Source organism: Leucopleurus acutus (assembly GCF_964270905.1).
Source record: "Leucopleurus acutus genome assembly, chromosome: 6".
Classification (NCBI taxonomy): Eukaryota; Metazoa; Chordata; class Mammalia; order Artiodactyla; family Delphinidae; genus Leucopleurus; species Leucopleurus acutus.
Window position 1 is genome coordinate 89110387 of NC_139149.1, and position 13304 is coordinate 89123690.

At 40.6% G+C, this 13304-nt stretch overlaps 1 protein-coding gene across 2 annotated transcripts in view; it reads right to left on the bottom strand.

Moving 5' to 3' along the window:
- Positions 1-332: 332 nt before the first annotated feature.
- Positions 333-13304, bottom strand: part of CMKLR2 (chemerin chemokine-like receptor 2) — a gene marked incomplete at its 3' end in the record, with an annotated part of 44953 nt that continues 31981 nt past the window's right edge. For both annotated transcript variants that reach the window (XM_082841103.1, XM_082841104.1), the window contains exons 2-3: positions 12831-12893; positions 333-1428 (exon numbers count right to left, since the gene is read on the bottom strand). In XM_082841103.1, the coding sequence (XP_082697229.1) occupies positions 333-1400 (1068 nt within the window). In that variant the 5' untranslated portion in view covers positions 1401-1428; positions 12831-12893. The remainder of the gene's footprint in view (positions 1429-12830; positions 12894-13304) is intronic.

Consider the following 13304-nt stretch of genomic DNA (forward strand, 5'->3'; position numbering starts at 1 on the left):
GTGAGCTTAAGCACACATATTTTTATATTTTTGAAATTAGTCATATATTTAACATTAAAATTTAGAACTTTTAAAAAGTCATTAAAATTGAAAAAATAGTGTTAATTAATCCACTACAGTATAATTAGCAAGAATAACACAGATAATTTAAGTTGCTGGAAAAAAATGAAGATCCTTCTTATGTTTTATATCAATAGAAAAATATGATGCCAATAAAATGACCAAAAACAATAAAAAGATACAGTCAGCTCTATGTCTTGGACCCAAACAATCCGAAAGCATCTGTCAGGGGACCTACACAAAAGCCATATGATCTGTGCAAGAGTAAGAATTCACTGGGCTGTTTCCAGGAGACACGGATTCTTGGTTTCAGAGTTCCTGAGCTGTTCACTTACTGTGCCAGAACAGCTCACTTCCCACAGCGTATATTTTAGTATCTCAGCAACTGAGGCCCGAAAGCGTGCTTGGAGCTTCTTACTAATTAAGACATAAAGAATGGGGTTCAAGCAACTATTGAGGAATGCCAAGCCAGTGGAGAGGGGGATTCCGGCCTGCAGCACCTGGTGGAAATAGCTATTGTGGTGATTCGTGAGCTCCCAAATGCTAAACAGGTGATACGGAGTCCAGCAAACCAAAAAGGCAGTGACCACAGCCAGGATGGTCCAGAAGTGCTTACTGGAGATCAGGATGCTGCGCTTCTTCACCTTGAAGATGAGGCACAAGTAGCAAATGCTCATTGTTAGAAGAGGGAAGAGGTACCCAACAATAACTTTCACCCAGGTCAGAATATGATGCCTCATCAACGTGAGGTCAGGATCATGCTCGTGGAAGTTGTTATAGCAAAGAGTGTGGTTATTGAACTCCAGAGTGTCCCGGAAAAACAGGGCGGGACCACCCATTAGTGAAGCCAAAAGCCAAACAACTATAATAACAATCAGAGAGTTCCTTAGGGTCCGGTACCGATGAGATAAGACAGGGTGGATCAAGTAGATATAGCGGTCCAGGCTTATCACCGTCAGGAAGAAAACACTGGCAAACATGTTCAACTGGGCAATGAAGGAATTGGCCTTGCACAACCAGATGCCAAAGGGCCAGTGGAAATTCATGGCCACATAGGAGATGTACAGGGGCAAGAAGAGAAGAAAAATGAAATCTGCGATGGCTAGATTGAGGAACCAGAGAGTGGTGACTGTCTTCTTCCACTTGAATCCCGTAAACCAAATGACAAGGGCATTTCCTGGAATGCCCAGAACAAATGCCAAACAGTATAACACGAGGGAGACCCAGTGAATGACTCCTAGGTGTGCTTTCTCCTCCAAATCAGTCTCTGGGGAGTAATATTCCAGGGCATAGGAGTAGTTCTCAAAGTCTTCAAATAATGTTTCCTCTAGATCTTCCATGACCTTGCTAAATGCAGAATGAAGAAATCTATGGAAGCAAATTTAAAAAGAAAGAAAACAATTTTTAAAAGAACAAATGTTTAGTGAATGATACAGAACATAAGGATAAAAATATTTTATCTTAATAGACACTAATAACAATTTAGGACCAAAAGGGGGACGTAACCGCAGAAGTAGAGATTTTTTAAATGAGAGGAAGCTATGAAAAAAATACTTATTTGAAATATTTGGCAAAATGTTTCCTAGAAAAAAATGTACTCTTCCAAAATGGACACAAGCAGAAACAAAACCTGAATAGACTTACAACCATTAAAGAAATATCATATGTTAAAAAAATGTTTTTCATCTTATGAACTAGAAATAGTATATTTCTGTTGGACACTCCAGGTGTCCAAGTCTCAGTGGACCTAAATTTTGCTATAATTATTCTCAAAGCTGTGAGAGTTTATTTTTGTAAAGTATTCAGTAAGTGCTAAATTAAAATGATTGACTCTATAGGTACAATTCCTATGTTCATAATGCTTGTAGGGCTGACTAGAGAGAATCTAACATTCAACAAATATTTATTAAGTTCTTACCAGGCATTATTATTTTATGGAAGATGCAAAAGAAAACAGATGAATACTTATGTGGTGATGACTTCAAAATCCTTATTTGTACCCTGACTTCTTAAGATCTAGACAGAGTTCCAATTGCTTCTTTGGCTCACCCACCTGGATGTCACGGGCAAGCACTGGAGATTTTGACCCACTGTTTTGCACCCATGGATGTTTTGATTCTAGGTTTATAAATTCAAATATGTTCACCAGAATTATATCAATATGGAAGGCTTTTCAACTACAAGATATATTTTGGAATGAACTTGACTATGACCACTTAATTTCTATATTAATTTCTTATAGAGTGCAGTTAAGCTTTATTTAAATTTTTTATTTTCCTGAAATTACTTTGTTTTGAATTAATTCAAAGTAATTCTTTTCTACATTACAACAAAGATTTGATTTATTAATCAGTTTTATTTTTTGAGGTATGCGGGCCTCTCACTGTTGTGGCCTCTCCCGTTGCGGAGCACAGGCTCCGGACGCGCAGGCTCAGCGGTCATGGCTCACGGGCCCAGCCGCTGCGCGGCATGTGGGATCTTCCCGGACCGGGGCATAAACCCGTGTCCCCTACATCGGCAGGCGGACTCTCAACCACTGCGCCACCAGGGAACCCCTTTATTTTTTTAACATCTTTATTGGAGTATAATTGCTTTACAATGGTGTGTTAGTTTCTGCTGTATAACAAAGTGAATCAGCTATACATATACATATATCCCCATATCTTCTCCCTCTTGCATCTCCCTCCCACACTCCCTATCTCACCCCTATTTTGTTTATTTTTATCCATACCAAATGTTATCTATTATAATTTTATGCAAAGTAAGTTTTCTTTTGTGGCCTTTTTTTTTTTTTTTCCCCTGCTATCCAGTCCAGTTTCCTGCGTTAAGAAGACTTGAATGTCAATTTTTCAACCAGATTGTTTACTGGGTGTAAATATAGCTTCATCAATTTATTTTGTGTTATTTCTATCTGTAGTATTCAAAATCAAGTAGAAAAAAGACTAATAGTTATATTCATTTCATGGAGCTCTAATCATTAATGGGGCAAATATGTAAGATTTGAGATTATAGTAAGGTTAGAACAAAGAGGTCAAAACATCTTGTGTTGCTCACAGCCAGCTCAGACTCAATTTGACTAACACTAAATTCATCATCCTACCTAAAATCATTTGAGGAATCTAGCAGAGCATAGTTAAAAACAAAAGCACTTCATTAGCATTCTCCCAACCCCAGACCCAGCTAACTTCTCTTTATCTTTCAACATTCAGCTCAAATGCCACCTTTTCTTGGAAACATTTTCAGACATTACCTTCCCCCATATAATTATAATACATAATAACAACTATTATTACACACAATAGTCAATGCTATTGGGAATTTACTAGATGCCAGGCATGTATGATCTAATTTGACCCTTGAAAGAATCATATAAAGTGGACAAGTACTATTGTTATTTCCATCTCCAAGAAAAAATACTGAAGCTTCAAGAAGCTTAGTGACTTTCCCAGTTTCACGCAACCTATAATTGGAGAGTCAAGATTAAATTCAAATCTGTTGAAGCCAGATCCTGGGCTCTTAACCACTACGACATTCCCCTCTTCTGCCATACTTCTCTTATTGTACTTAATACACTATACTGTCACTGATTTCTCTTTGATTCCTGCCCTACCAAACTGTGAACTCCTTGAGAATGACTGTCATCTCTGTAACCCACAGTGCCTAGTACAGGTCTTAACAACTCACAGGTGCTCAACATGTGCTCAGTAAATAACTGGCTCTGCTAGAAAGCCTGTTCAGAACCAAATGTAATTTTAAATCCTCAGGTGAGAGTTTGTGAGTTCACCCCTAAGTCACTCTCATTGCCAGAATCTCTCTGGCCTTGACCCACAGTTCTATCCTCAAGATCTAGACTTGTTCCATGTCACTGAGTCCTTTCCTTCATGTGTCCAAGACTGGCTTCTTTCCCGCTACCCTTTCCTTTCAGGTCTGGGACCTTACTCTGCCCTCTTCACTCCTTCTGGTAGCTGAACCCCCTCCATGTCAAATCCTTTCCAGCCTAATCTCCAACTCCCTGTCTTGGTTTTCTGCCTGTATACTAAGACACCCTTACCTTCCTGGTGCCTATGACCTATTCTTTTAGACTATGAGCAATTCTGAGGTCAAATGGCCCTAAATCACCTTACAAAACCCTAAGCGGTGAGTAGATGGAACTTGATTCCCCAAATATAGAAAAGCCAGTGGAGGACTTCTAATTACACAAAACCACTATCCTCAGCAAGTCAGGAGCTTACAAAGTCATTGCTGACTGTGCTGAGCCGGAATGGTCGCAGGGCCTGCTGAAGGATTCCAACCGCCCCTCATCCCGTTTCTCTTGGGGCAGGGGGAGGTACCTTGACGATGAGTGATTTTTCTGAACAGAATCCCTTCAAACAGAAACCCTTGTTCCAGAGAAATTCCTAATCTTCCAGAAAGCAGATGAGTAGGTTAGATGCAATGAACAGTTCAGGCTGGAGAAAGATCTTCAAGAGGAGCTGAATACTGTGTGGAGAAAAGGGAACCCTCCTGCACTGTTGGTGGGAATGTAAATTGATGCAGCCACTATGAAGAACAGTAAGGAGGTTCCTTAAAAAACTAAAAAGAGAACTACCATATGACACAGCAATCCCACTACTGGGCATATACCCAGAGAAAACCACAGTTCAAAAAGACACATGCACCCAATGTTCACTGCAGCACTATTTACAATAGCCAGGTCATGGAAGCAACCTAAATGCCCATCAACAGAAGAATGGATAAAGAAGATGTGGTACATATATACAATGGAATATTACTCAGCCATAAAAAGGAACGAAGTTGGGTCATTTGTAGAGACATGGATGGACTTAGAGACTGTCATACAGAGTGAAGTAAGTTAGAAAGAGAAAAACAAATATCGTGTATTAATACATATATGTGGAATCTAGAAAAATAGTATAGATGAACTGGTTTGCAGGGCAGAAATAGAGACACGGAAGTAGAGAACAAACATATGGACACCAAGGGGGAAAGCAGCGGGTGGTGGGGGTGGGGGTGGGATGAATTGGGAGATTGGGATTGACATGTATACACTGATGTGTATAAAATGGATAACTAATGAGAACCTGCTGTATAAAAAAAATAAAAGAAAATTCAAAAAAAAAAGAAAAAAATTGCAATAAATGCAGCTTTTTACAGCATTATACAAAAAAAATAAAAAGAGGAGCTGAATACTGCCCAGCTGAATCCTTCACAACAAATATAAGCTAGGAATTCCCCTCGGACTTGAGTAGATGTTTTTGTGTGCTGGTGATGGTGAGAGGGAGGGGTGGGATGGAGAAGTAAGACAGAATTCAGCAACTATCCTACCAAGTCCTTGGCTAGAGACAGTTAACCCTTGAGGGCATATTCTTGCTTAATTATTGTACCTTGTTTGTATATTGCTTTATAGTTTATAGGCACCTCCAGATAGAATTTCCAAACCTTACTTAGACCTACCCAAATATCTAGAGACTAACTAACTGTATTAGTTTCCCAGGGCTACCGTAACAAAATACTCTAAACTGGATAGCTTAAAATAACAAAGTTATTGTTTCAAAGTCTGGAGAAAACTGAAATCAAGGTGTAGGCAGGGTTGTTTCCTTCTGAGGGCTATCAGTGAGAATTTGTTCCATGCTTCTTGTCTAGATTCCAGTGGTTTGTTGGCAAACTTTGGCAGTTCTTGGCTTGTACATGCAACAAGATGTTTTGACCTCGTCGTTCTATGCCAGAGTCTCGGGCCTTCCCTTACCCTCTTTCTCTTCTTCTCATTGGCTGAATGAGGATGCAGTGATGAGCCATCATGTACCAGGTGGATAAGGAAAACATGATTGTTCACAAGGTAGAAGCTTGGGTCTCTGGATGACCTCATGGAGCAGAGCTGCCCTACTTCTCTGAACCACCTCCTTCTGGATTACTAAGTGAGAAAATATTTCCCCCACTATTCTTTTAAAGCAGCTGAACCTGTATCCTAACTAATATAGCTTCTCTAGGCCTTGACTTTAAGCACTGTGGTGGAGACTTGTCAGTGCTCACCTCCTATGAAAGATGTTATAAGAAACTCTTGAGGTGGGAACTGTTCCTAACAATCGTCATGGCTTCCGGAAGAAAGAGAGGGGAGCTTCCCTTAGGGAGGGCAGAAAGAGGAAAAAGCTGACTTTGTAAGCTTTGAAAAAGCTGACTTTTACCCCAGCAATGGTCAGGGAGCCATTTAACGAACATCCTTGTTAGCCATCAAAAGAGAATGTGGGAGAGTTTTTGCAATTGATTCAGTTGATTACGGTGAGCTGGTAAGACTCCTGCTTTGTAAGGAAATGAGGGGCAGATCTAGAGTTGTAATAGACCTATGTTATTTGGGCAGAGTTAAACAACCTCTGCCCTTTATTTCATAATTTAAATGTCCCAAGGGCAGGGAACTTTAATGGATGCAACAGTCCAAGTTGGGGAGACAATGGGATTTGGGTAAACCAAAGAGCAGTGGACTTGCTTTCAGTGGAGAGCAGCTACTCAGTTCCAGCCAACTGCTGCCACGTGGGAAATGAGGGCTTAGTGTTGCCAGAGGTTTTGACAAATGGCTGAATATCTATATTTTTAATGTGAAAAGTTTCCAACTCCTAAACTACTGTTTTAAAATGAAATAGTTGTGGGCTGTATTCAGCCCAGCTATAAATTTGTGACCTCTGGGGAAGGCAAACTCTTTGAAGACTCTGAGCTTTTCAAAAGCATAGGAGGAGGCTATACATTAAATAAGACAGGAACAAAAGGACAAACGTATGATTGTTCTTGTATGCATAACTATTCAGGTTCATAGACACAAAAAGTAGAATGGTTGTTGCTAGGGACTAGGGGAAGACTGGAAATGGGGCTTTATTGTTTAATGGGTACAGAGTTTCAGTTGGAGAAAGTGAAAAAGTTCTGGAGATGATAATGGTGATGGTTGTACAACGATGTGAACGTATTTAATGCTACAGAAGCGTACACTTAAAATGGTTAAAATGGTAAATTTTATGTTACATATATTTTCCCACAATAAAAAAAGAAAAGAAAGAAAGAAATTCAGAGACTTTCTGGAAGAAGTGATCTCTGCTTGTCTTATAATTAAAGAATTGAATAAACAACACACACATATATAGTTTTTATCTTCTGTGTCTAAACAGAGTAAATGTTCATTGTAGAAAAGTTAGAAAAGTATAAAGTATAAAAGGAGAAAATAAAAATTGACTTCCATAATCTCAAAAAACAAACAAATAAATAAAAATAAAATGGAAATAGAAACTCTGAGTTGGCCTCTGAGAATGACTTGCCTCTTTGTCCCAGCAAGGCAACCATAAGATTTTATGCTACTCGGGGCCTCTCCATAGATCCTCATTTTAACCTTCTCCAGTTTGATATAAGAGATTGACTATAAGAGTTGAGACAACTCTTTTTTTCTCCAGGAAAAAAGATGCTACGTACAAGTTCCTAACCTTACTGGGTTTCTGTTAGAGTTACTATGGAGGATGATAAGAAAGGCAAAGAAATGGATCATAACCTAGAACCAGAGCTATTCCTTGGAGCGGTAACAAAGCTGGTTCTCAAGAGGAATGGTGAGTAAACTCCCTGCTAAATGACCCTCACCCTGTCTTCTGCCACCTCTCATTAGATCCCTATGTCCCCGCCTCATCATTGCTCTAAGTCCCACAACTTGGGCCTTTCAACTCCTACCTGTAAGCTCTGCTGTGCCCCAAACTTGAACTCAAATATGTTCCTTGTTCAAAGTGTAACTTGGCAGTCATGCTGATCCATGGTTCTCTTTCTACTTCATTCTCTGATTTGGGTAACTGGGTTATTGCCTTGTCCCTCGTCCTTGCTCCCAGGTTCCAGTTTTGGATTGCCATACCTTAGGTCCTCTGGAAAACACTGACCTCTGTTACCACATTTCCGTGACTCTGCTCCTTTGCTCTCTGGGAGGATCCATGCTTCTCTCCTACATTGGTTAGACTACTGACTTACCACCCCAGGAGGCATTGCTCTGACACTAATTCTCATCCCTTATTACCACCACCAACATCTGTACCAGCGGTACTCAACCAGGGACAATTTTGCCTCCCAGGGGATATTTGACAATGTCTAGAGACACTGTTGATTGTCACAACAGGGGATGGAGGATGAGGGGGGAAATGCTACTGGTACCTAGTGAGTAGAGGCCAGGGATGCTGCTAGGCACCCTGTAATAGACAGCTCCCCACAACAAAGAATTATCTTGCCCCAAAAGTCAAGGATGCCAAAGTTAAGAAACCCTGATCTACACACATTGAGCTCAGTCTGAACTCCTTTCTTCTATCTCTTGCTGCTGAATCTGCTGTTTTCCCGTGGGCACCTTCATCTTGGGAGTCCTGGCTTGGCCTGGTCTGCTCTATCCCGCTACCAACCAACTGTGTTTTATAGAGGGTGCAAACTGTTAGTCTGTGTGTTGGTCTGTGTGTCTGTGGTTGAAAAAGTGTTAAAGATGTTTGGTGTAGATGCTAATATTAAACATTAATAGAGGGCTTCCCTGGTGGAGCAGTGGTTGAGAGTCCGCCTGCCGATGCAGGGGACATGGGTTCGTGCCCCGGTCCGGGAAGATCCCACATGCCGCAGAGCTGCTAGGCCCGTGGGCCATGGCTGCTGAACCTGCGCGTCCGGAGCCTGTGCTCCGCAACGGGAGAGGCCACAACAGTGAGAGACCCGCGTACCGCAAAAACAAAACAAACAAAAACAAAACATTAATAGACTTCACAAAAATATTGCAATTTTTAGCTTCTTTTGATAATTTGTATCATCTGGTAATTATGGGCCTGTATTTTCTGTAGCAGCATTTGCATTCCTCTCCAGACAAGGTATGTACTCTGACTTGCCATGGTCACCACCACTTCCAAATTACTCATTTATGACACTTTCCAGGATGCTGTCAGTACTTGAATTTGAAGTCTTTGCTAACACTATGCCTTGTATATAGTAAGAAATAAAATTACTGGGCTTCCCTGGTGGCGCAGTGGTTAAGAATCCACCTGCCAATGCAGGGGATGGGGTTCAAGCCCTGATCCAGGAAGATCCCACATGCTGCAGAGCAACTAAGCCCGTGCGCCACAACTACTGAGCCTGTGCTCTAGAGCCCACAAGCCACAACTACTGAAGCCCGCATGCCTAGAGCCTGTGCTCCGCAACAAGAGAAGCCACTGCAATGAGAGGCCTGCGCACTGCCAAGAAGAGTAGCCCCCACTTGTCCCAACTAGAGAAAGCCCACGCGCAGCAACGAAGACCCAACACAGCCAAAAATAAATAAATTTAAAGAAAAAAAAGAAATAAAATTATTGAAAAAAATAAAACTATACACATATGAGGGTGCAAATGAAGTGTGTGATAATGCAATCTCAAGATAATATCTGCAATCTCAAAGTAAAAATGTGGTCTGCAAAGAAAGGTTACTGCCTTGGGCATTTCTGCCAATTTAAATTTAAGGACCTACATTTAAGAACATGTATTTTTTTTTTTTAAGAACATGTATTTTTAAACTTTTAAAAACTGATGTTCTGCTTATCATCCATCATGATGTGTTATACTGATCTGTTTATTCTTAATGAGATAAGAGAGAAAGAGCAAAAAGAGGTGCAGAAAGAAAATATGGGGAAATTTGCCCTCAGTTAAACCATGTGGCTATATATATACATACACAGGTACATACATATGCATATATGTGTGTGTGTGTGTGTGTATATATATATATATATATATATACACACACACTACTTTTTTTTCATATTTTATTTTATATTTTTATTTATTTATTTATTTTTTGCGGTACGCGGGCCCCTCACTGTTGTGGCCTCTCCCGTTGCGGAGCACAGGCTCCGGACGCTTAGGCTCAGCGGCCATGGCCCACGGGCCCAGCCGCTCTGTGGCACGTGGGATCTTCCCAGCCTGGGGCACGAACCCGTGTCCCCTGCATCGGCAGGCGGACTCTCAACCACTGTGCCACCAGGGAAGCCCCTTATTTGTTTTTTTATACAGCAGGTTCTTATTAGTTATCCATTTTATACATATTAGTGTATATATGTCAATCCCAATTTCCCAGAGATGCAGAGGTGAAACTAGAGGGATATCTGGGCAATAGAAAAAAGCCTTGCTAGGCAGTAACCAGAAATGAAGATGGGTAGCAGGCAGACTTAGGTCTTTAAATCCAGGTTTAAAGGAAACTGTCATTTATTAAATAGGAAGAGTCAAATTGTCTTGGCTGGCAGTGACTTTTCATTGAGATGTCATATATTTTTCTCAGTTTAGAAGAGCACAATAACAATGCCAGGATGAGGCTTTAGACTTGACTGAAAAGAGGAAATAGCTACTGTACTTGTCTTAAACCATATGTGTTGCTGAAAGGCAAATAAATAATTCTGACTGAAATAAAGACTAATAAAGATCTATATGATCTTAAATCTTTTGAGTAGCCACTGAAGTGAATGCCAATCTGCATTGTGGACATGAATATAAACAGGTCCACCCAAGTCCATTAGAAATGTGTGAAAAATGCTTGGTGTGGAGCAAAGTTCAGAGAAGCATCCCTCAAGTTTGTGGTTTGGTTTCCAAAGAATGTGAAGAGGCATATTTACTACAGGGATTCAGCTGCTGTGAGGAACCAAGTTATCACATTCCTGGGTTACATTTACTTCGATACTCAAGTGACAAATATCTAGTTCTGGAGCACAGAACTGTTTGTTGAATTAAACAAGCTGGTTTCTTATCTATGCAGATTTAATAGATGGTAAAGCTGAAGCTCTTTTCTGAGTAAATAGATTTCACTACAAAGAGTTCTGGCAGAAAGAATAGTGATAAATAGTCTATAAAATCCAGATGATTTGGGGAAAGGACGTCTGGTAGAAATGTGTATCATTAAACTTTTAGGTGTGGTTTTAAATGAGGCTTGGCTGTAGAGGGAAACATTTTGTTTATCCACCTTGACAAAAGACAGATTCTTTCTGGCAGAACATTTGGTGAATGCAGAGGGGTTTAATTTAGTTCCATATCGTTGAGTTAGATGGGTTTTCATGGACCATTGCAGAAATGTATACCTAACAGAACCTTAAGAAAATTTAGGCTCTTATCTGCTTTGATCAGAGAGAAGGATTTGGTGTTGCTGACAGTTGTCTACGTGGATTGCCTTTGTAGAGTTCCCCATATACCCTGATAAAAAAGAACTCAAGAATGTATCTTCTGGGCTTCCCTGGTGGCGCAGTGGTTGAGAGTCCGCCTGCCGATGCAGGGGACGCAGGTTCGTGCCCCGGTCCGGGAAGATCCCACATGCCGCGGAGCAGCTGGGCCCGTGAGCCATGGCCGCTGAGCCTGCGCGTCCGGAGCCTGTGCTCCGCAACGGGAGAGGCCACAACAGTGAGAGGCCCGCCTACCGCAAAAAAAAAAAAAAAAAAAAAAAAGAAAGAAAAAAAGAAAAGAATGTATCTCCTGTAAAATGCATCTCCCGTGAAAAGAACAGGGGCGCTTGAGGGAACCTGTACTCTGCTTCTGATTGAATGACAGGAATGAGTAGAAAGAATCAATGGACATGAGAGAGAAACTCTTTGGTGAAAACCACAGATCCATTACCCGGCAAACATACATCGTCAGCAAACTTTACTTTTCAAGAGCCATCTACTTAGGGAAGAGAGATTTTGTTGAAAAGCATGTGTGTATGTGTGTGTGTGTGTGTGTGTGTGTGTGCGCGCGTGTGTGTGTGTGAGGGTGGGGGGAGTTATTTGAGGTCATTGCTCAATATTTTCCACTAACTATCAAATATAAACTGTATACCACACCCCAGTTTGTGCTCAAGATGTTTGGCACCAGCAGAATATTTTGCTACCCTTTGGAAAAATGATCTCTGCTTGGAAGGTGTTGGGGCACAGTAGTATTTTATAAAGATTCCCTGTTTATTCACCCAAGAGAAACAAGGGAGTTTTAAATGGAAATTGAAGGTTGAGTGTGATATTGATGGTTCCTGGGGTTGGGAGGTGGTAGAAAGGTAATTGTTGGATTGCACCTTTCCACCCCAAGGCCTGGCACAGCCTCACCTTGAATAAGAGAAGCGTCTTGCCTATCTGTAGCTCCCATGTCATTTATTGCTTAATGCCATACTTTAAGACAAATGACAATATTCTTTGGCTTATTAGGATAAATGTAAGTGTTTTGGTTTGGCTGGAAAAGACACAACAAAAAAAAGGGAGTGTTTTGGTAATGAAGGCCTTTGAAGGTCCTACTTAAGCATTTGGATTTTATTGCATTGTCAGCTGGGAGCAAATAAAAATGTTTGTAGCAGGGAGTGGCATTGCTGAATTTTTGTTTTTGTAAAGATCATCTGGTAGCAGTTTGGGAGATATTGCCGCGATTGAAGTCAAAGATGAAAGACATTCATTTAGGAAATTAATAGAAGCTTTCAGGAAGCTTAGCTAAGCTAGGATAACCTTCACCATAACTTTTTTTATTGAGTTGTCATTGAAAATCAACCCTGGATAGAAAAACTATAGCTAATTTCAGGCATACAAATGTTTTATTCCATTTTAAAGGCAATGGGGTGGGGGAAGAGAAAATTTTTTCTTTATGAAAAAAATACAATTGAATCAAGTGCACATGAATGATACCTATTTTCACTCTGCTGAGATCAAGGTCTTTTCATAAAAGGCACTTGCAGGCTGATTTGCATGTCCTACCCTCAGGCTTCACTAGGACAGTTTAAGAGAACGCAGCACATATTTGAAAGGTCAACGCCTACTTACATAACAGTTGATTTAATGCTCCACCCAGAAGTTTGTGTCCCGATTTGTACAATCTGTATGGCTCTGTTGATTGTGGGGAGGAAAACAGAGTGAATGATTAACCTTGGGTCAGGGAGAAACTTTCAGGCTTAATTTCTTTGCAAGACTTTAAGATAATGAACACATGGGTAAAATTTAAATATCAGGCCATAACGTGGTCTATCGCCTCTGGAATCAGAATGCCTGCTTTCAAATCCCAGTCTATTTCTTCCTGGCTGTGGAATCTTAGACAAATCACCTACTACCTTGAAGCCTCAGTTTCCTCATTTGTAAAATGAGAGTAGTAATAGTTCTAACTCAGAGGGTTGCTAATGATGATCACAAAAGGAAATCCTCAGAAAGTGACTAGGTCAGTGCCCGGCACAGAGAGCATGCTCAATAATGATAGCTATTGATTACTACCAGTTGAAGACTAACAGCAGTACACAATGGAGG